The 25,126-nt window shown below is 35.3% G+C and overlaps 1 protein-coding gene across 2 annotated transcripts in view; it reads right to left on the reverse strand.

Annotated features, from left to right (window-relative positions):
• Positions 1-24,592, reverse strand: part of LOC141396956 (uncharacterized) — a 57,575-nt gene extending 32,983 nt beyond the window's left edge. Inside the window, exon 1 of one of the 2 annotated variants that reach the window (XM_073972697.1) lies at positions 23,082-24,592. In XM_073972697.1, coding sequence (XP_073828798.1) covers positions 23,082-23,135 — 54 coding nt within the window. In that variant the 5' untranslated portion in view covers positions 23,136-24,592. The remainder of the gene's footprint in view (positions 1-23,081) is intronic. The other variant, XM_073972695.1, reaches the window with a different exon arrangement.
• Positions 24,593-25,126: the final 534 nt, after the last annotated feature.

Genomic DNA, 25,126 nt, shown 5'->3' on the forward strand with positions numbered 1-25,126 from the left:
AGATATTCCGTTGCAACCTTATAATTTTCATATTGGGGAACTTTTTTAGATCATTATTAAATCACGAGGAATTCCAATTGGGGGATCACATTTAAATAAAGTAATATTGAATATTACAAACACATATAAATCGCATAATAGTAGAAATGACATGATGCGCATTCGATTTTCCAACACAGCGAATCAATCTTTTTTATTTGATATACACATTGTGAAATTCTATTTGGCGACCACAATGTAGCATCAGCTATATGTTAGGGTGCAAAAAAACAGTAAAATGGCCATGATTTCAAGGAACTTCATTTGCCATTAAAAAATACATTATTCTGTGCCGTATTAGTGCGATCCATCAAGAACCGTGGATATAGCAACACACTTAATTTTTAGAAAAAATGTTATATCTGTTAAATATCTCTTTTTCTACATTTTAAACAGGCGTATCGCTTTATTTTTAAGTATAAATGACACATCTAAAACGCGCTTTAATGCGCGATGTTTTCAAAAACATTTTTTGCACATTTTCGAAATGTGAGTTGTATGATAATAAGCCACTAGGGCTTATTAAATTCAGAACGCAAAAAAACAAATTTTACGCGGGTATCTACGGCAATTGAATGACAATTGCGAAATATGAATCAATAATATAATATGAAATATGAATCAATCTAGTTCCGCGTTCGGATTAGAGAAAAAAATCAAAAAACCCTAGTTTCAAAAATTGGATACTTAATGTCTGAAGTGTATTCTTTAACTTTCTCTTTAAGCATTCAGATGTGCTTTGCGTTCTAAAGCCAATAATTGGACTATGACAAACAAAAACGTGTTTGCTTTCACACATTTTTCGCTATTTCTTAACCTTAAATCAACTTAGAATTAATACTAATCAATAATATACAGAGTTGCTCAAAACATTTGCAACTGATATGCCTCTTTCACATTTAATCTAATTTTAGGGACATTTTGAGTTTTAAAATATGATTGTAGTTTGATTCTTTATTGGGTCTATTTTCTGGATTTAACAATGATTATTCAGTTATTTACACTTATATTACAAAAATGTGTGAAATAACAGAGGAACACATGTTTTAGTCTGTTCAAAACATATGCAGCAACGTGGTTCAAATATATATTGCATTATTTTTGATGAGTGTTTTAATAATGGGCATAATACCCTAGACAGACGGCAGCGTTAATTTGCATTAACTGCCTTAATTCAAATTAATTCGTGCATTATCCACATTCTTAATGCACAAAATCGAGCTGCATTTAAAAGTCATTTAGGTATTTCAATATGGCAATGCCGTAGAAGAGAGCCCATATTCAAATGGAGGAGAGAGCATATTCATGCTCTGAGACACAAGGAAAACAAAAAATACATTGCAAACAACAACAAAACAGCAATCAGCTGTTTCGTAAATGCAGAAACTGTCGTCTGTCAGGCCAAAATTAAATACAGTTATTAATGCAAATTAATAGCTCATTTAGACTAGCCATAAATCCTCGACTGGATTTAATAAATCCACAACAAATCTCATTGCATTTAGATATACATTTTGGAGGATTTAAATGGCAGTCAGCTGATTTTTGTTCATAGCACAATTACCAAGGTAGATGCATCAGCCCATCTGAACGACTGTGAAACGTCAAAAGAATTTTTTGTAAATTGAATTCGTCTCAAAAAACATACGTCAAATTACAAATGTATTGTTTAATACTGAAAATGTTAGCACATTATGCTACTGATGCTAACTATAGAGCAAATAAAGAATTATTTTATCGCAGTTTGCCCATCTAAAATATATAAACGAGTTATTTTATCGTTTAGACATCATAAATATTAGTCTTGGTTGATTAAAATCAACTTTGTACATCAAAACAAATTTAATTTTTCCGCCTTGTTTACAAATTTTTACATTTTAAATTATTTTCAGTGTAGCAATTCACCGATGCATCTACCTTGTTTCTTGTGCCAGCTTGCAACTTTTTGTATTTTCTAGCAACATGTTGCAAAAAACAGAGTTGTATAAGTTAACACCTAACACATTCATAGTTGCAAAACTATACCAAATAATAACAAACAATGTAAAACAGAATTTAAAATTATAAAGTTGCTGACGATATGTCTGCAACATTTTGGCAGGTGGAACTTCCGTTCCCATAATGCAACAAATTCCGGGAAGAAGATCAGGTGATATGACTGACTAGTGCATAGTTGTAAGAATTCATAAAATTGTATTTAATTTTAAGTCAGTTCTACTCTGCTACTTAATCAATAAACACGGAGGTCGCTCCGTATAAAAAAATAAAAAAATATTTTTTTAATTAAACAAATAGTAGTGAAGTTAATTGGCGCCCGAGCAGGGACCCGGTAGATTAACGTGAATTAAAGTAATAAGGACATAATCCAGAGTACCTGGAACGGTGTTTGAAAAAAATTCGCAGTGTGAAAAAAATAAATTCTATCGGTGTCCCAATTGTCCGCGCGGTTGGAACTCCCGCGAAAAACATTGTGAAGAACGAGGCCCCTAAGTACCTATCGAAAATAGGAAAAAGGACGGTGTTACGCACCAGCCGCTTCACAGGACTTAAAAATCTGTTAAGTGAACTTAATAACTATAAAGATAGTGAAAGTTAAATAAAGAAACAATTTATATAAATTGCTAAAGGAAAAATATTAAAGAAAACATTAAAGAAAGAATAATATTAAATATAAAATATTAAAAGAAAATACAAAAGAAAAATATTGAATAAAACATAAAATAGTGAAGAATATTAAACAAAAAATATTAGAGGATTAATGAAAACTCTAAACTTAAATATTAAAAGAAAATACAAAAGAAAAATATTAAATAAAACATAAAAGAGTGAAGAATGTTAAATAAAAAATATTAAGGATTAAAGAAAGCTTTAAATAAAAAATTTTTTAAGTGAAGAACCATATAATAAAGAACCATACTAAAGAAAAGCTGAAATCTGCCGGATCTTGTTAAATCAAATAAACAGCAGACAGCAGTATTCCACAAACAACAGAAAAGTGAAATCCCCTGGATCGTGTTGAAACAAATAAACAGCAGACAGCAGCACTTTGAAAACAACAGAAGCTGATCATCCATCATGTTCCAGACAATTATTATACTGTAAGAATAATGTATTTCTATTTATCTTAATTACATTATATTTTAAAGCATATAACTTGAAAATTAAATATAATAGAAAATCTATAACTATATCCAAATTTATTCGTGAACATAATAAAATTTTATCTAATACACACAATTCTGAAAATTAAAAAACAGTAAAAATGTCCAATCCTAGTAATTTAATCCGTCCTCCTATCCTTAACTCCTCAAATTCTAATCCCAACCCAAATCCTGCTGTACCAGCACCACCCGTTCAAGCCGTACAGAATCTTACGCCTGATATAATTGCTCGAATGGTACAAAATGTAATAGAGACGCAATTTGCAGGCTTACTGCAAATAAACTCTGAACAAAATTCGGACTTTGGAAATTACTCTGATCAAACGATTGATCCTTCCTTAAATAACAATATTTCAGACTTCGACAAAATTCCAGATGTAGTTAAATGTTTGCGTGATTTTTCGGGGGATCCAGGAGAATTTAGTTCATGGAAAAAAAGCGTAGATCGAATTCTTCAGATCTATGAACCCATAAGGGGTTCTCCCAAATATTATGGAATTTTAAACATCATACGAAATAAAATCACCGGCAATGCGGATATTGCCCTTGAATCGTATAACACTCCTATAAATTGGAAAGCTATCGCGAAATGCTTGACGTTGCACTACGCCGATAAAAGGGATATTCGTACTTTGGAATATCAAATGATATCCTTAGTGCAAGGCAACCAAACTGTCCAAGAATTCTATGGCCAGGTATATACGCAATTGTCCCTTATCCTAAATAAGATTAGTTGTATGGATTTACCGGATGAGTCGTTGAAACTTTTCACACAATCATACCGAGACAAAGCGCTCGATACGTTTGTGAGAGGTCTTAATGGCGATTTATCGCGTCTACTAGGTATGAAGGAACCTGTTGATTTGCCACAGGCCTTACATCTTTGTCTCAAGTTAGAAAATCAAAATTTCCGTACCGATTATGCTAATAGAAGCAAAAATATTCCTAACGGAATCTTTAACCATCAAAATAAAGGGCAAAAACCGAGATACCATCCTCAAAAAAATCAAAACCAGCAACAATTTTACCCTCAATTAGCCCACATGCCACATCCAAAGGTAAATTCTAATAACCACAATTATCAAGCACCCATGCAAAATCAAAATATCCAGTATAACGGGAATAACTACCAGCAAAAATATTTCCAACCTCAAAGACCAACAGCTCCTAAGCCCCAGCCAAGACCAGAGCCTATGGACGTGGATGAAAGCCTTCGATCAAAGGGTATAAATTACATGAACCGACCGAAGCAGAATAATTTCTTTGGCAAGAGGCCACCGCCGGCTTCCTCCAATGTCCCAGCATATAAGGTGCAAAGAAACTTTTATCTGAATGCTCATAATCATACACCAAATGATGCATATTATGAAGAACACCCACCGGAAGAAGGAGAAATCGATACTAACTCTGAATATGGTAATTCAGACTATTCGCAGGAATATTATCCTCAGATGGACGATGAAACACTTGATTTTGCGAATCAGGAAGAACAACTGGCTGACACTAGCGATTTACATTTTTTAGGCTAATGGATTCATCGTTACCTTATGTACGATGTAAAACAGACAATGGGAACATTTTAAATATATTAATAGATACAGGATCTACAAAAAATTACATTCAACCTTCACTCCCAAAAACAATTATACCAAATCAGAAAAACTTCTTTACAAGATCAGTGGCTGGCGATATAGAAATCACAAGCCACACATTTCTTAATCTTTTCAACATTAGAGACAAAAAATTAAAATTTTATATCCTTCCAAACTTAAAATCTTTTCATGGAATTTTGGGCAACGATAGTCTAAAACAATTAGGAGCAGTTATTCATACCAGAGACGGTTACATTTTGCTTGAAAATGGAACTAAAATAAAAATTCATCAGATGAGGTCAGATGCAATAAATCTAATTAAAATAAAGGATGATCATATGACAAATAAGCAGAGTAAAATTATTAAAGAAATAATACAAAAAATGCCTAACTTATTCGCGGAACCGGATATGAAACTAACTTACACCACAAGGGTAGTAGGTGAAATTCGAACTAAGGATGACACACCGGTATACACTCGGTACTATCCTTACCCTATGGCTTTGAAATCGGAGGTGGAAAAGCAAATTCAAACGATGCTTAATGATGGCATAATAAGACCATCTCGTTCACCTTACAACTCGCCAGTATGGATCGTGCCAAAGAAGCCAGATTCAGCTGGAAATAAGCAGTACAGAGTTGTAACGGATTATAGAAAGCTAAATACGGTAACCATATCGGATAAATATCCAATCCCGAACATTAGTGAAGTTCTAGCGCAGTTAGGAAATAATCAATTTTTCTCAGTACTTGATTTGAAGAGCGGATTTCATCAGATCCCGTTGAAAGAATCTGATATTGAAAAAACAGCTTTTTCCATTAATAATGGAAAATATGAATATACAAGACTACCGTTTGGCTTAAAAAATGCCCCCTCTATTTTCCAGAGAGCACTTGATGATATATTACGCGAATGTATCGGAGTGTGTTGTTTCGTTTACATTGACGATATAATTGTTTTTAGTCGCAACGAGGACGATCACGTCCATCATTTAGTTAAAGTTTTTAAAACTCTTGAAAGTGCCAACATGAAAGTCCAATTGGACAAATGTCATTTCTTTAAAAAATCTGTTGAGTTTCTAGGTTTCGTTATTTCTTCTGATGGAATAAAAACAAATCCAAAAAGAACAGAAGCTATTTCTAAACTTCCACAACCCAAAACATTAAAAGAATTAAGATCATTTTTAGGTGTAACTGGCTATTATCGTTGTTTCATTCAAGACTATGCGAATCTCGCTAAACCCCTGACATCTCTTTTAAGAGGGGAGGAAGGACGCGTGTCCAAAAATAAATCCTCAAAAGTTAAAATAAATTTGAATTCAGAAGCCATTTCAGCTTTTAATAAATTAAAATCAACCCTTGTGTCTGAGGATGTAGTGTTGGCTTATCCTAATTACAACAAGGAATTTGAGCTAACTACAGACGCATCAAACTTTGCTCTTGGTGCCGTGCTTTCCCAAGAAAAGAAACCGATCGTCTTCATATCTAGAACTTTGAGCAAAACTGAGGAAAACTATGCCGCTAACGAGAAGGAAATGTTAGCTATTATATGGGCATTAGATTCCCTAAGAAATTATTTATATGGTACTGCCAAAGTAAAAATATATACTGATCACCAACCACTTACGTACGCGTTAAGTAATAAAAATAACAATACTAAAATGAAACGCTGGAAAGCAATTTTAGAGGAATATAACTATGAGCTTTACTACAAACAAGGGAAAACTAATGTGGTAGCCGATGCGTTATCGAGAATTCCACCAGAAATAAACACCCTAACATCAAGCGAACACAGCGATGAAAGCTCTTCCCATTGTTTGATTCATTCGGTAGATGCACCGATTAACGCATTTAAAAATCAAATTTTTCTCAATCAAGGTCCAAATAAATCGTATGAATTTAAAATAGTTTTTCCGACATACCATAGGCATATAGTTACAGAAGACTCTTATGACTCAGATAATTTGGTAGGAATTTTAAAACGTTACCTAAACCCATCTGTCGTTAACTGTATAAAAACTGATGAACACATTATGGGAAAAATTCAGGAAATATATCCATTCCACTTTAAAAACTACAAAATAAGGTTTACTCAAATTATGGTTGAAGACGTGATTAGCGATCAAGAACAGGAGGATATAATTTTGCGTACACATAATCGAGCACATAGAAATGCTCGTGAAAACAAAATTCAAATAATCGGAAAATACTACTTTCCATCCATGAAAAATAAAATAGCTAAAGTAGTAAAGAATTGTGTGGTTTGCAAAGAAAATAAATATGATCGCCATCCCGCTAAGCCGGAAATTCAACCAACTCCCATTCCGAAATTTCCTGGACAAATTGTCCACCTTGATATCTTTATTACAGACAAACATTCCGTTCTGACAGCCGTTGATAAATTTTCTAAATTCGCAGTAGCAAAGGTAATAAAGTCAAGGGCTGCTGAAGATATTAAGCAACCGTTGAAAGACATTCTTTTCTTCCTTATTCCTGAATCAATAGTGTTTGATAATGAAAAATCTTTTAATTCAGTTTCCATCAATCATATGATAGAAAATGAATTCGGCATCCAAGTGTATCGTACGCCACCTTATACAAGTTGTTCGAACGGACAAGTGGAACGTTTCCACTCGACACTTCAAGAGATCATGAGATGTCTCAAGGCGGAAAAAGCTCACCGTACCTTTGAGGAATTATTAGAGAGGTCAGTCAAAGAGTATAATTTGTCAGTTCATTCGACAACAAATAGTAAACCCGTTGACATTTTATTTGGTCGCAATGTGAGTAGTGATCCAGAGATGCTTGAAAATTCCCGTAACGAGACAATACGCAAGTTACAGGACAAGCAAGTGTCTGATCTCAATTACCATAATAAAGAAAAAGAACCGTTGAAAACTTATTCAGAAGGTGATATCATTTATGTCAAAATTAACAAACGACGCGGAAATAAACTTACTCCAAGGTACAAAAAGGAAATAGTAGCTAGCAATCAAAACTCTACTGTTAAAACCAGGTCTGGAAGGACTGTTCATAAAAGCCTTATAAAAAAATAAAATTTGTTCATGTTTCTCTTTTTCAGATCGATTATAATATTCTCAAAAGCGGAATTTCAAATTATTGATTATACATCTGCTCATATTATAATAATTAATAATGGGCAAAGTAAAATTCAAGACGGAATCTTCAGAATAATCCATCCAATAGACATAAAAAAATATGAGGCTTTTGTTACAGATACCAAAATATTTGTTGAACGGCACATCCCAAAAACCAATCCCTTTTATCCCATCCTAAATGAAGAAATTATTCAAGCTTTGGACTTAATTCAAAATATTGTTCCTCAGTATAATAATAATATGAATGATAACTATGAAAATAAGGATATTAATAATGAAAACAGTAGTTATAAAAGAAATAAAAGATCATTTAACATAATTGGAACCGCTTGGAAGTACATCGCTGGCAGTCCAGACCATGATGACTTCGAAATGATAGAATTTAATCTAAATGAGCTAAATGAAAATAATAACAAACAGTTCGTCATTAACCAAATGTTAAATGACAGATTGAATAATGTAACAAAAATAATTAATGAGGTTTCCAATGCCATAGGCAAGAACAATTACTTCAATAGTGAAATAGCTTTAACTTTACAAAATCGCATCAGACTCATAAAAGAACAATTAACTAATATACATTACGCCATTCAATGGGCAAAGAGCGGAATAATAAACTCTATAATTTTGGATAAACTAGAAATTAAATTAGCTTTGGAAAAATTGAGAACAGAAAAAATGCCATTTGCGACAAACGAAGAGGCTATAGAATATGCCACCGTAAACGTCTTGTATCGAAACGCAATTATATTATATGTAATCAAAATCCCAATGACCAAAGAAGAAATATATCAAAATCTGCTATTGTACCCTGTTAAGAAAAACAAAAAAATTGTGAAATTATCTTATAATAACATTGTAAAGAACTCAAATGAAATATATGGAATTAAAAGTAATTGTTCGAAATATAACCTTGTCCAAATTTGTAACAACAATCAATTAATAGACTTAAGGAATAACACATGTATAACCAATATTGTTAAAAGCCAATCTTCATACTGCACTTACACAAACAGTCAGCATATCCCGTTAATTGAATATATATTCCCCGGGGTAATCCTGCTTAATGATTACAATGGTACCATACTTATCGATGAAGTTGCACATCATTTATCTGGCACTTTTCTGATAAAATTTTCGAATTCTACAATAGTGGCACAGAACAAAATTTACCGCAACCTGGAAGCCCCACAAATAAAAACTGTTCCCTCTGTATTGCAACCTACACCATCGGAAAAGAACCTAGAAGACATCCTGACCATTGAAAGCTTAAGAGAAGCACACCTGGATAACACTCATAAAATTAGAGCATTAAGAGTGGGAACTATCGTCAATGGCGTGTCGACCTTGATCTATTTAGTACTCCTTGCTACCATTGGTTCCTTGATCATTCACCTTTATAAAATCTCTCACAAAACAAGTATGGGACAATCATATTCCCCTTAGAATTAGGAACAGGAACATATGTGCAACCTGCAAATAACATTTCACCAATTGTTCGAATAAACAACATACCTTATTTCTAAAAATTAAAACAATTGGGGACAATTGTACTTAAGAGGGGAGGAGTTAACACCTAACACATTCATAGTTGCAAAACTATACCAAATAATAACAAACAATGTAAAACAGAATTTAAAATTATAAAGTTGCTGACGATATGTCTGCAACATTTTGGCAGGTGGAACTTCCGTTCCCATAATGCAACAAATTCCGGGAAGAAGATCAGGTGATATGACTGACTAGTGCATAGTTGTAAGAATTCATAAAATTGTATTTAATTTTAAGTCAGTTCTACTCTGCTACTTAATCAATAAACACGGAGGTCGCTCCGTATAAAAAAATAAAAAAATATTTTTTTAATTAAACAAATAGTAGTGAAGTTAATTTATACGAGGATTTATGCCAGATTTAAAACAAATCCACTCAATAGGAGGATTTATTTTTGTATGGGAAATCTGGTAGATTTTTGCTGGATTTAGCAAATAAAACCTGATAATGGGCTAAATCCGGCTAATGGTGTCATATCTAAATGGCATATAACGCTGCCGTCTGTCTAGGGTATTATAGATTATTTCTAAACAGAAGGAGGGCGTAAAAAGCTTTCATGAGGAGTACATTTTATCTAGAGTTTGGGGTCGGGAATTCCCGTTCCAAGATTTCCCGGGATAATTTTTTGAAATTCCCGGGAATACGGGTACTTGTATTTTCCTATACATATAAGTCATATATTATTTGTTATTTAATGATAGAAACACAGTGAAATAGCAATAATTCGTGCCCCGATAATTCGTAATTCTCGATAATTTGCAACAAACAAACGGGCCCCTTTTAAAAATCGCGATAATTCGAAGTTTGTGTTTTTCTGAAGTTTTTACATAATTCTTTATTTTTAGTTGGCCACGTTAATCACTAAATACAGTCTGAAAGAATTTCATCACAAGACCTATCATTTTATTTATTATTTTTTTTTTTTCAAGCCATTTCCCGGTTGTTCTAGTCTAAATTTGAATAACTATGGTATGCCTCACACTCTATTTTTTTCCATTTTAGCCACAAACCTCAAATGTGAGTTTTTATGGCGACCCGCTATCATTATTGCCAATCGATGAAAACATTTACCAGTTCGTTGTTGTGGCTAAAAAACAAATCCTACATATTACTCCAATATAGCTAATATTAAAATCCGAGCCGATTTTAAAAAGTTATTTGTAGGATTCGTTTTTTGAGCCACAACAATGAAATCGTAAAATTTTCTCAATGATTGGACAATAATTGTGGCATTTAGATCAATTTCGTGAAAAACCACCTTTAATGAGCAATTGCGAAGCACTGTATACAAAAGATCAGCCATTTTAAAAGTTCATTATAAATGGATTTGTTCTATATTCGACACGCCCTTCGAACCATAAGAAGAACGTCCCTTATCGTTGAGCTAAAAATAAAGTCAAACAGCACTTTTTGACATGTAGGAAGCCTTTACTAGGGAAGCATATATTTTATATAACCTCCGCAAATTAGTCAGAAAGAATTGGGGTTTGACTGCATAACTATAGATGTAGTCAACATTATAACATTTATTGGTACTTTAATTAATGTAAAATGATCAAATTTATATTGATATTTTACCTTTAATGTTAGAAGGAGTAGCTATTTTATTTTTGTTTGGTGTCTGTCATTTCCCGGGAATAAAAAAGTCGGGAATTCACAAACTCTAATATTATCCCATCTAAGAGTGGATTTCATCAAAGCACTCCTCATCCCGATAACATATCAGCGCAATGGCAAAGCATTGCCCACTCCATGCAAACATCCGCAAAATCCATACTTGGATACCAGAGACCTCCATCAAGGAATCCATGGTATGATCAGGAGTGTCGGGCTGCCACCGAAGAGAAAAATGCGGCATATAGGGCTACTTTACAATCCGTAGCAACGCGTAGCGCACGAGAGAGATACAGGGAGAAAGGGAGAGGGGAGAAACGTCTTTTCCGCAGAAAAAATACTAGCAAGGTAATTTGGTAACTGATACAGATAGTGTACTCGGGATATGGAAAGAACATTTTTCAAAACTGTTGGTATCCAATAGCAGCGAAGACGACGAAGATACCACAGTCCTAATCCCAGAAGATGGTATTGAATGTATACCGCCCAGCCAAGATGAGGTAAAGACAGCAATACATCGGCTGAAGAATAATAAGGCAGCAGGAGCCGATGGCTTACCAGCCGAGCTGTTCAAAACCGGAGGCGACACGCTTATCAGCGTGTATTCATCAGCTAGTTATCACCATCTGGCAGGAAGAACGAGTATCCGACGATTGGAACCTGAGTATCCTGTGCCCAGTCCACAAGAAGGGAGAAAAGACTGTATGCTCTAACTATAGGGGCATAAGTCTACTCCCTATTGCCTACAAGATCGTGTCAGGGATATTGTGCGAACGACTAAAGCCTATGGTCAACGAGATAATTGGACCATACCAATGCGGCTTTAGACCCAAGAGATGCAGATCGACACCTACCACCTTTTTGTCGATTATAAAGCAGCCTTCGACAGCCCGCTGCGTTCAAAGGTATTCCAAGCCATGTCTGAATTTGGTATCCCCGCAAAGCTCATCCGTCTTTGTAAAATGACTTTAACTGACACGAGGTCCTCAGTTAAAATAGGAAAGAACCTCTCCGAAGAGTTTGGTACCAAAAGAGGTTTCAGACAAGGAGACAGCCTTTCGTGTGATCTCTTCAACATCCTGCTGGAAAAGGTTATACGAGAGGCAAACGTCAAAAGAAGTGGCACAATCTACACCAATAGTCACATGTTACTTGCTTATGCTGATGATGTAGACATCACGGGCCGATCAGTAAAATAAGTAATTGATACTTTTTTTGAAGGTCGAAGGAGAATCTGCTAAAGTGGGTCTGGCGGTAAACGGTGAGAAGACCAAGTTGATGGTGACGACGCGCAATGCGTCCATTGAGCTCGGACCGACTGTGGAAGTTGGTTCCTATAATATTGAGATAGTAAAAGACTTCGTCTACCTCGGCACCTCCGTAAACACAACAAACGACATCAGTTGTGAAATAAAAAGAAGAATTGTATTGGCCAACAGATGCTACTTTGGTTTAAGTAAGCAGTTTAGAAACAAAGCCATATCTCGTCAAACAAAAATAACGCTCTACAAAACACTGATACTACCCGTGCTCATGTATGGCTCCGAAGCCTGGGTACTTGGCAAGCAGATAAGGCAGTACTTGGCGTGTTTGAGAGAAAATTTCTTCGAAAGATCTACGGACAATTCTGCGTTGACGGTGAATATCGACGTCGCATGAACCACGAACTATATCTGCTATACAACGACATCAATATTGTTAAACGTATCGAAATGCAGAGATTGCATTGGCAAGGCCATATCATAAGAATGAGCGATGATGAACCCGCTAAAAAGGCGTATAAATACGGACAGCTTGGCGGTGAACGCAGAATTGGCAGGCCAAGAAGTAGATGGCGCAAACAAGTGGATGATGAGATGAAAGGGCGCGTTATTCCAGAATGCGAAGCAACAAATATGGATGAATTGGAGATATTTCCTTAGTTCGGCCTATGGAACAAATGTTCTGCAATGGACCAGCTAAGTAAGTAAATGAGAGTGGATTTCATACATTTTGACATACAAATACAATCAATCAAATTTATATCAACAATGTATAAAAATGCATATTTTTTTAAATTTTGGATCCTAGGCAGTCCAAAAATAAATACAGGAACAGTACAATATCTAAAATTGTGCTGGATACCACGTACTGGCTCAACTTGACTCTCAAATAGAAAGGTTTAATATAACCGTTTTAGGCATTACCGAGATGAGATGGTGCAATAGTAATAAGACAGCATTCTCAAAAGGATAATACTATTTTACATAGCGGCAAGGAGAATCGCAGTGAAAGTGGCGTAGGGTTCTTGATATCAAAAAAGGTGGCAAAATCGCTTAAATCGTGGACTTCTGTCTCGGATGGCATAATAACGGCTCGTTTCCATACAACAATAAAAAATGCGTCACAATAATACAATGCTACTCACCAAACGAAGACGCTGACGATGTAGTCAAAGACGAGTTCTACAATCAACTTACGGCAACACTACATAGTATTCCGCAAAGGGATATACCTATCCTTATGGGGGACCTAAATGCCAAAATAGGTAGCAACAATTTCAGCCATATAATAGGCAAACATACAATGGGGTCAAAAAACAACAACGGTGAACGCTTTATTGAAGTCTGTCAAACCTTCGACTTGGTCATCGCTGGCTCATTGTTTCCCCATAAGAACATACACAAATATACATGTAAATCGCCAAATCGCACAACAAGGAACCAAATAGACCATATATGCATTGGCCGAAAATGGAGAAACCCATTGCAAGACGTTCGCTCAAAACGAGGAGCTGACATCGACAGCGATCATGAGCTAGTTATCGCATCAATAAAAATCAAATTAAAAACATAAAACATAAAAACACGGCAAAAATGAATAAACTCTTCAATACAACTAGATTAAAATGCAATGAAATGATTAGATACAGGCAATATGAAGGAGAAAACAATGGATATCAGATACAACATGGGACCTAATATTAAAAAGAAACCGTCTAAAGAGGTTGCAAAATGACAACTCGGACTTCAGATCTCAATGCAAAGAGACTGCGAAAGCCGTAAAGAGCTCAGCAAGAGCTGATAAAAGAAGGTATCTAGGTAACTTGGCAAACGAGGCAGAGACTGTAGCAGGAACGAATAATATGAGAGAGCTTCACAAAATAATTGATCAAACCAAAATATATACAAAAACCAGCTTATCAAAGACGAGCAGGGGAGAGAGCTAGCAACAACAGAAGACCACACAGAAGCTGTTTAAACCAGACCTACACTCTACGTATTGTAATCGAACAATGTATTGAAAGGCGATTACCACTTTACCTTGTCTTTATTGCTTTATTGACTTAAAAAAAGCTTTTGATTCCATAAAAAGATGCGCTATATGGAAAGCTTTGAAAAACAAAGGAACACCGATGAAGCTGATTCGCATAATAAAAAGCAATGTACGACAACACCGCCCTTCACGTACTTCACAGCGGAACCATAAGTTACCCCTTTTACACCAATGCTGGGGTAAAACAGGGTTGCCCTCTTCCAGCACTACTTTTCGCCGTAGGGGCGATTTGAAAACCTTAATGAGCCCTTCGCGTTTCTGATTCCTGGGATTGAACTGAGCTAAGTTATAGTGGTTTAAGTCTGAAAACCCCCACAAAAAACCTATAACTGAATTTCTCATAATTTTCAAAAATCTAATGTTTTTTTGTTTTGTTCAATATTTATTTTGAAAATTGTGGGAAATTCAGTTATAGTTTTTTTGTGGGGGTTTTCAGACATAAACCACTATAACTTAGCGATTTGTTAACCGATTTAAAACAATAATAGCTTATTCAAAAGAAATCCGTTGCGGGAAAAATAAGATATGCCCGTTTAAATTTGAAAATATAAGAAACTCAGATGTTCACAACTTTTACTGTTATAAAAAAATAAAACGAAGTGACCCAAACGAAGTAAAGGCATTTTCGTTCTCTATGGATACCAACACGATGGAATTTTGCATCAGAAGGCTTGAATAATTTTCTTGTCAAATTTTGTAGCACAATGTCATTTATCGACATTTTCCGAAAAGATTGCACATTCTTAAGGCCAAAACTACCTGAAGGAGCCTTCCAATGCTTTTGTGATGTATTAGAGAGTTTTCAACTACTGTCTTGGCTACAATTGTTATCTTTGTGTTGGATCGAAAATCTCAATGATTTGGCTGTTATATGCCAAAATATCCAAAAAACGTCAATAAAAAACATAAAGTTAAAATCGGGAGGCTCGATTTTCACGGTAGATATATGGTCCAGAGGACTTTTTTGCTCAGTGCAATCCCAGGAATCAGAAACGCGAAGGGCTCATTAAGGTTTTTTTCCTTCCACACAAATCGCCCCACCCTAATGTTGAAGCTGTCCCACAGGAAAAGGGGAATAATATGGGACATGTACAAACACCTAGAATACCTAGCATATGCAGATGACATTTGCTTATTATCTCACAAATTTTCTGATATGCAACAACAATTAAATGACTTACTAGGCGTTTACACACAGACAGTATTGGCAAGACAATAGCAAAGTTAAAAACCATTTTCACCAATACATTCATACTTTTCTCTATACATATTTGAAAATTTATAAATGTATTTGTGAAAAAGGTTTGTACTTTTGCTATTGTCTTGCCAATACTGGCATTTGTAAACGCAGGGTTAGCTATAATGACAAAACAAGCAGGGCTGCATATTAATATTGGTAAAACTTTTGCAATGCGAATACTCGTAAACAACTCGTCCGATTGCAGCTTCACAATCTCAAACCATCCTCGATTGACAACAGTGTAGACGATGATATTGACAACCGGCTGAAAAAGCCAGGTCAGCATTTGGCCGCTTAAACAAAATCTGGAGAGCAACATAAATATCCCAGAATACCAAATTTAAAATATTCAGTTCATGCGTGAAGTCAACACTACTTTATGGCAGTGAAACATGGCTCATTTTAAAAAACTTTAGCCCAAAAACTTCAAACCTTCTTCAACAAATGTCTCCGAATAATCTGTGGCATATATTGGCCAAACATAGATTTACATACCAGGATGAGAGAAGAATCTATTACAAAGCAAATCGCTAGACGGAAGTGGAGATGGATTGGGCACCCAGTATTTCTCGTGAGGCTCTAGAATGGAACCCTCAAGGATCTCGACGTCCAGGACGCACAGTGGTGCCGCTTCCTTGTAAACATGGACAAAAATAGAAGGAGTTGACCTAGGATGATGCATTTGATGATATAGCCCCCATATATATAATTCTCCGATTTTGCTATAATTCAGTCAATTTTAATTTAATAGCCTTCAAATTTAATATGCCATATTTTCTAAGGTCACTGTTCAATTTTACCGAATTAAGCAGACATTTTTTTCAGATTTGGATGCAGTCCCTGTATATAACGGTACTTTTGTTTTTAATATTCACTATTTTACAACCTGCCTGGAGTTGCCACATAGTTGGTTTAAATTTGAAATAAATTTAATTGAAACTAAAGTCATGTTTGTACTAATGGGTTCCGAAAACATATGCCAACTAAATGAAGATAAAGCCATTATCATGAATATAAAATTTTTAAGGCCAATGGCCACTCTTTAATTCCAAATTCAGAAGTTTTAATATACTCTATGTCTAAAATTAAAACGTTTTTAGGCTGATTTTATGGTACATATAACAAAAATATCCCACCCCTATCAAAATAGTGGCATTAACTATCGGCAAAATTATTTCAGACTCAAGCTTTTTAAGTGTTTCCGACAACGTATGAACAAAAATAACAGGAGACAGTCAAATAAAGTGAATTGGTAAACTGAGGTAACATCAGGAAAATTGCATTTTTTGTACACACTGTTTATGAAGATGTAGTTGTGTCTAAAAGAATCGGATTTCGTCGGATGTAATTTTGACATAATTATATTCGAAAGGGATGTTTGTTTCATGTACCAAATGGCCGAACCTGCAATTTGCTGTAATTTTTATATACACTCCATGAAAGAAGCGAAATTCTTGAGTAATGTATCACATGATATTGCTTCAATATTGCTTTATGTATAAACATTTTATGTAAACTTTTTATACCCTACACCACTATGTGGGGAGGGTATTATAAGTTGGTTTTGGGCAAAAAGTTTGTAACGCATCGAAATAATGGTCGTAGACCCATACTTATATATACCAAAACAAGTGAGCCAAGGCTATAGTCGGGTCGGGGCCGACTATGTGATACCCTACACCACTACCCCTGTTCATAAACTTTTGACTAATAAAATTCAAAATATTAAAATTGGGATAGCTTAGCGCCTTTGCTCTGAATGTCTTCATAACAAAGGTCAATTTTTTTGAAACGCATTTAAGTGCATCGACAGTACAACCCAAATAAAAAATGGAAAAGTGGGATGTATGCTAACCATCAATAGGCTTCTTTCTCTGTTAGACCCCATCAACCCCCAAAATTTCGTGAGGATCCGATCAAAATTTCGTAGTGTGATTGCACAAAAATTGAAAAAGGGATGCATTACCGACCATTGCGAATCTCTGCTGTTTGACCACCTATGACAACCTACTTCACATAGTTGCAAAGTTGATATTTTCTACTTTCCTTGCCAGGTTTTGCTTTCGATATAACTCCTACAGAAAGGAGATATTAACTTTAAAATAAAACGTTGGTCTTTTTTCCTAATATTATTTTTCACGTTCCGACCCCTGAATAATATCCGACCATTATCTAAAATCAAAAGGTTTTTTCCTCTGTGGGACTACCCTAAGAACACCCAAAATTTCGTGACGATCCAATTAAAATTGCGACCTGTAGCGTGATTTCCAAAAAAGTAGAAAATGGGATGTATTGCCGACTATTGCGATATCTCCGTTATTTGGATACCTACGCCAACCTGCTTTACATCATTGTAATGATGGGGTTTTTTACTTTCATTGTCCGACGTTGCTTTTGGAAGGTCTCGAACTAAAGCTGTGATATTCGTCATTATTATTAAAATCGCAAAAATGAAAAGTTGTGTTCTATTAGCGGCTATTGCGATATCTTCGTTGTTTGACCACCTACGACAACCTACGTAACATCGTTGCAAAGTTGATATTTTCTACTTTCATTAGCAGATTTGCTTTTGATATAACCCTTTCAGAAGCGGAGATATTCGCTTTGAAATAAAACGTTGACTTTTTCTCCAAATAAGTTTTTTTCCCATTCCGACCCCTGAATATTATCCGACCATCACCAAAATCAATAGGCTTCTTTCTCTGTAGGATCACTATTAACCCCCAAAATTTCGTGACGATCCGAAAATCGCGACCTGTAGGGTGATTACAAAAAATGAAAAAATGGGATGTATTGCCGACTATTGTGATATTTCCGTTATGTGGCCACCTACGGCAACCGTTGCATCACTGTAAAGATGGGATTTTCTACTTTCATAGTCGGACTTTGTTTTTGGAAGATCCCCAACCAAAGCTGTGATATTCGTCATTATTATTAAAATCGCAAAAATAAAAAGTTGGGTTCTATTAGCGGCTATTGCGATATATTCGTTGTTTGAACACCTACGAGAACCTACTTTACATCATTAGAAAGGCGATATTTTCTACTTTCATGGCTAGGTTCTGTTTTTGGTATACCCCATATTGATGCTGAGATATTCGCTTTGGAAAAAACGTTGTCTTTTCTCCAAATAAGTTTTTTGCCCATTACGACCCCTAAATATTATCCGACCATCACCAAAATCAATAGGCTTCTTCCCCTCCGGGACCCCCATCAACACCCAAAATTTCGTGACGATCCGATCAAAATTGCGACCTGTAGCGTGATTTCCAAAAAAGTGGAAAAATGGGATGTATTACCGACTATTGCGATATCTCCGTTATTTGGTCACTTACGCCGACCTAGTTTACATCATTGTAAAGATGGGATCTTCTACTTTCATAACCAGGCTTTACTTTTGGAAAGTCTCCAACCAAAGCTGCGATATTCGCCAATTTAATGAAAATCGCAGAAATGAAAATTGGGGGTTTATTTGCTACTACTGTGATATCTTCGTTGTTTGATCACCTACGAGCACCTACTTTACATCATTAAAAAGGTGATATTTTCTACTTTCATTGTCAGGTTTTGCTTTTGGTATACCCCATACAGAAGCTGAGATATTCACTTTGGAAAAAAACGTTGTCTTTTTATCCACCTAAGTTTTTTGCCCTTTCCGACCCCTAAATATTATCCGACCATCACCAAAATCAATAGGCTTCTTCCCCTCCGGGACCCCCATCAACATGCAAAATTTCGTGACGATGCGATCAAAATTGCGACCTGTAGCGTGATTACAAGGTTTAGATGGACAGACGGACAGACGGACAGACGGACGGACGGACGGACTGACGGACGGACACACATAGCCAGATCGACTCAGCTCGTCGAGACATTCATTTTGGTATATATAAGTATGGGTCTACGACCATTATTTCGATGCGTTACAAACTTTTTGCCCAAAACCAACTTATAATACCCTCCCCACATAGTGGTGTAGGGTATAATGAATGTCTCGACGAGCTGAGTCGATCTGGCTATGTGTGTCCGTCCGTCAGTCCGTCCGTCCGTCCGTCTGTCCGTCTGTCCATCTAAACCTTGTAATCACGCTACAGGTCGCAATTTTGATCGCATCGTCACGAAATTTTGCATGTTGATGGGGGTCCCGGAGGGGAAGAAGCCTATTGATTTTGGTGATGGTCGGATAATATTTAGGGGTCGGAAAGGGCAAAAAACTTAGGTGGATAAAAAGACAACGTTTTTTTCCAAAGTGAATATCTCAGCTTCTGTATGGGGTATACCAAAAGCAAAACCTGACAATGAAAGTAGAAAATATCACCTTTTTAATGATGTAAAGTAGGTGCTCGTAGGTGATCAAACAACGAAGATATCACAGTAGTAGCAAATAAACCCCCAATTTTCATTTCTGCGATTTTCATTAAATTGGCGAATATCGCAGCTTTGGTTGGAGACTTTCCAAAAGCAAAGCCTGGTTATGAAAGTAGAAGATCCCATCTTTACAATGATGTAAACTAGGTCGGCGTAAGTGACCAAATAACGGAGATATCGCAATAGTCGGTAATACATCCCATTTTTCCACTTTTTTGGAAATCACGCTACAGGTCGCAATTTTGATCGGATCGTCACGAAATTTTGGGTGTTGATGGGGGTCCCGGAGGGGAAGAAGCCTATTGATTTTGGTGATGGTCGGATAATATTTAGGGGTCGTAATGGGCAAAAAACTTATTTGGAGAAAAGACAACGTTTTTTCCAAAGCGAATATCTCAGCATCAATATGGGGTATACCAAAAACAGAACCTAGCCATGAAAGTAGAAAATATCGCCTTTCTAATGATGTAAAGTAGGTTCTCGTAGGTGTTCAAACAACGAATATATCGCAATAGCCGCTAATAGAACCCAACTTTTTATTTTTGCGATTTTAATAATAATGACGAATATCACAGCTTTGGTTGGGGATCTTCCAAAAACAAAGTCCGACTATGAAAGTAGAAAATCCCATCTTTACAGTGATGCAACGGTTGCCGTAGGTGGCCACATAACGGAAATATCACAATAGTCGGCAATACATCCCATTTTTTCATTTTTTGTAATCACCCTACAGGTCGCGATTTTCGGATCGTCACGAAATTTTGGGGGTTAATAGTGATCCTACAGAGAAAGAAGCCTATTGATTTTGGTGATGGTCGGATAATATTCAGGGGTCGGAATGGGAAAAAAACTTATTTGGAGAAAAAGTCAACGTTTTATTTCAAAGCGAATATCTCCGCTTCTGAAAGGGTTATATCAAAAGCAAATCTGCTAATGAAAGTAGAAAATATCAACTTTGCAACGATGTTACGTAGGTTGTCGTAGGTGGTCAAACAACGAAGATATCGCAATAGCCGCTAATAGAACACAACTTTTCATTTTTGCGATTTTAATAATAATGACGAATATCACAGCTTTAGTTCGAGACCTTCCAAAAGCAACGTCAGACAATGAAAGTAAAAAACCCCATCATTACAATGATGTAAAGCAGGTTGGCGTAGGTATCCAAATAACGGAGATATCGCAATAGTCGGCAATACATCCCATTTTCTACTTTTTTGGAAATCACGCTACAGGTCGCAATTTTAATTGGATCGTCACGAAATTTTGGGTGTTCTTAGGGTAGTCCCACAGAGGAAAAAACCTTTTGATTTTAGATAATGGTCGGATATTATTCAGGGGTCGGAACGTGAAAAATAATATTAGGAAAAAAGACCAACGTTTTATTTTAAAGTTAATATCTCCTTTCTGTAGGAGTTATATCGAAAGCAAAACCTGGCAAGGAAAGTAGAAAATATCAACTTTGCAACTATGTGAAGTAGGTTGTCATAGGTGGTCAAACAGCAGAGATTCGCAATGGTCGGTAATGCATCCCTTTTTCAATTTTTGTGCAATCACACTACGAAATTTTGATCGGATCCTCACGAAATTTTGGGGGTTGATGGGGTCTAACAGAGAAAGAAGCCTATTGATGGTTAGCATACATCCCACTTTTCCATTTTTTATTTGGGTTGTACTGTCGATGCACTTAAATGCGTTTCAAAAAAATTGACCTTTGTTATGAAGACATTCAGAGCAAAGGCGCTAAGCTATCCCAATTTTAATATTTTGAATTTTATTAGTCAAAAGTTTATGAACAGGGGTAGTGGTGTAGGGTATCACATAGTCGGCCCCGACCCGACTATAGCCTTGGCTCACTTGTTTGTACATAAAAAGGAAGTCTATTGGCCACTCTTTAATTCCCGATTTGAAAGTTTTAATATTTTTAATAAATTGTTTAAATACAGTTCCTTAAACATGTGGTCCTTTTTTATATAAATTTCAATATAAGCTACCGACGAACAATTGTCTATGTTTGAGGAGCTATAACATTTTTTTGTATTTTTTTAGAAATATCTGCTAAAGTCTGCCTTTTTCCTTTTTTACGTATAAATAGGGCATAAGCAAAACAAATGTTACTTAAAAAATTATTAGGAATTTGTTTATAATGTTTATGGAAAAATAAACGAACAGCCAATTAATAGCTGTACACAAATGTACATATGACCTATAGCCCGTTTAGACTATACCCTTATACGATGATTAAGGGCATTATCTCGTTTTAAGTGCTTAATCCACCCAAATCCACCCTGATTAACCATACAAAATTAAAACAACACAAAACGTGGATTTGTTTTAAATCAAACGTTAAATCGAAATATTTTGATATACAACACTGCTTTTTGCTCCTAAAAATGCAACTATTGCAGTCTGTACCAAAATTGGCAACTATGTTCATGTGTCGTTTATTTACTAGGGTTATGACTTTATGACCTTTTTCTCAAAAATGATTTCCAGTAGCGAGAGTGAATGAACTTTTGCCTATTAATGCCAATTCTTTTTTTTCCAAAAAGCTCATCTATAAAAACTTTAAAAGCTTTTTGTGAGTAAGCTTTTTTTCTATCGAATCACCTTGTAATTAAGATTTTATATAATCTTATGCAAAAGCTCATCCAAATATGGCACAGGGATATGAGGTTGTAAAAAAGTCATAACCCTATTATTTACATTTTTCAAATAACTGTAAACTCAAACACACAAAAACAAACAGAAGCGGAAAAATAGAAAATATATTAAATAAAAATAAAATGGATGTAGCTTTAATTTAATATAAATTGTAAACAACATATTTTTTTAACAATTTGTCAGATTATTTTTTGCAGTATTCCATTCCATTTTTAATTTTCAAGCAATTCTTTTTGCAAATTCGCGTATGTATACGTAAACAAAGATCAGCTGACTGACATCTTATATCATTTTAGACTAGTCTAAACAACTAGGATTTGAAAGTTGGATTTAGAAATCGAGTCGATTTAAAATGACTAGTCTAAACGGGCTACTAGTGTATAAATTTCATTCATTATTATTCGTACTATGTACTTACAAATTTAGACATTTGTATTGAAATGCCAAATACGAAAGCTAAAAACAATAGCATTTTCAATGCAGCGAAGCTGTGACAATATCAATAATGTCCTCTAGATGTTGGTCGTTTGTATTTGTATTATTATTGCCCTCCTCTTTGGTAACTGGTGTATTTTATAGTTATTATTGTTGCTGCAAATACTGCTGCTATTCTTGCTGTTTTTGTTATAGCTATGTTTTCCATCAATGCTGCTTTTACGTATTTGCATTCGCTCCACTGATGAATGCAATGTTGGTTCTTTGGTTGGGTAGGGGATGGCTTTGTTCAGATATCTGACACTGACATAGAGAAATGTTGCCTTTGCAGTAGCAAAAACAGCACGCTGTTGGTCCGTTCGCTGTCCTTGGAATCAGAACACAATGCAATTTCATGCATTTATCCTTTTGCACACAAACACATCGCACACACAAGTGTTTTCACATACATATTTCATTTTTATTTGTTTATTTTTATTGTGTTTTCCTTGCTTTTGAAAAGTTCTTATTGTGTACAACAATCATACACAACGCAGTTTTCAGTCAATTTGTATTTATATATACATACACAGGTACATACGTCTGTATGTATATGAATCGTCCACGTGCAAGTGCGTGTATGAGAGTGTTTGTGGAGGCGAGACTGTGGAAAACCGTTTGTGTTTTTAATTAACGTACTACGTACATACATACATATATACTCGTACATATGCACAAAGGTATGCTATTCATAAGCTATTTTGTTGTTTTCCTTTTCAATCTTAATAAATACACCTGGCGGAGGCTGCGTCGCTTGGTTGATGTTTTGTTACTGCAACTATTTGTTTAATACAACCATCCATGGATATTCTCTTTCACTTTGTAACAATTGTAGAAACGTAAATGCGCAAAAACCCCGAGACCTAATGTCTGTCCAAGAGACGTGTTTTTATGCATGAGTAAGGAAAATATGAAGAAATTATCGTTATGGCAATGTTGTGTTTTTGTTCTTTCTGTCGCCAGCGTGTATGTATGGGTGAGTAACGACGCCCAACAGTATGCTAAATTTTTTCTACTTTTCTGTTTTCAATATTATCGCGTTTAAATTGTGAGAATTTAAGACATTTTGGTTGTTTGTTTTTAACTTATATTAAATACATATTCACGTTTTTTATTTTTCAATATTCTCTTTTCCACATTTTAACACAATGGATGTCATCATCTTTTAAAAACAAACATCTTCCACTGTATTGAATTTTTCCATCAAGGCACTTCCAACACCTTGTCGCAAATCTGCAACACAAACAAATGAGTCGTTGATTTATTATTATTTTTTTTTTTTTTGATATATCACATGTTTTCAAAGTTCTTTTGTTTAATTTAATATTTTTGCAATTGCGACAATATTATTTCTCGATTTTTATTGAATAATCTAAAGAAGTTTTTCATTCGTTGTATCACTCACAATGACTACTCGATTTTTTATTCCTTCACTTTATTTCTCTTTCTTTTCTTTTGTTAGCTGCTCAACCCCCTTTGTCATCTGTTGAAGAAGGGAGCAAAATTCCTGAAGCAGCATTGCCACATAGTTGGACAAATACACACGGTTGTAACTGTTAACAACCGTCAGAGATTTAAAACTCAAAAACTCGTTATTAAATACATACGTACATATGATGGTACAATTTAACAACAAAACAAGTGAGCCAAGGCTATAGTCGGGTCGGGGCCGACTATGTGATACCCTACACCACTACCCCTGTTCATAAACTTTTGACTAATAAAATTCAAAATATTAAAATTGGGATAGCTTAGCGCCTTTGCTCTGAATGTCTTCATAACAAAGGTCAATTTTTTTGAAACGCATTTAAGTGCATCGACAGTACAACCCAAATAAAAAATGGAAAAGTGGGATGTATGCTAACCATCAATAGGCTTCTTTCTCTGTTAGACCCCATCAACCCCCAAAATTTCGTGAGGATCCGATCAAAATTTCGTAGTGTGATTGCACAAAAATTGAAAAAGGGATGCATTACCGACCATTGCGAA

This window comes from Musca autumnalis, unplaced genomic scaffold (genome assembly GCF_047663935.1).
Source record: "Musca autumnalis isolate F117 unplaced genomic scaffold, ASM4766393v1 scaffold_3, whole genome shotgun sequence".
Classification (NCBI taxonomy): Eukaryota; Metazoa; Arthropoda; class Insecta; order Diptera; family Muscidae; genus Musca; species Musca autumnalis.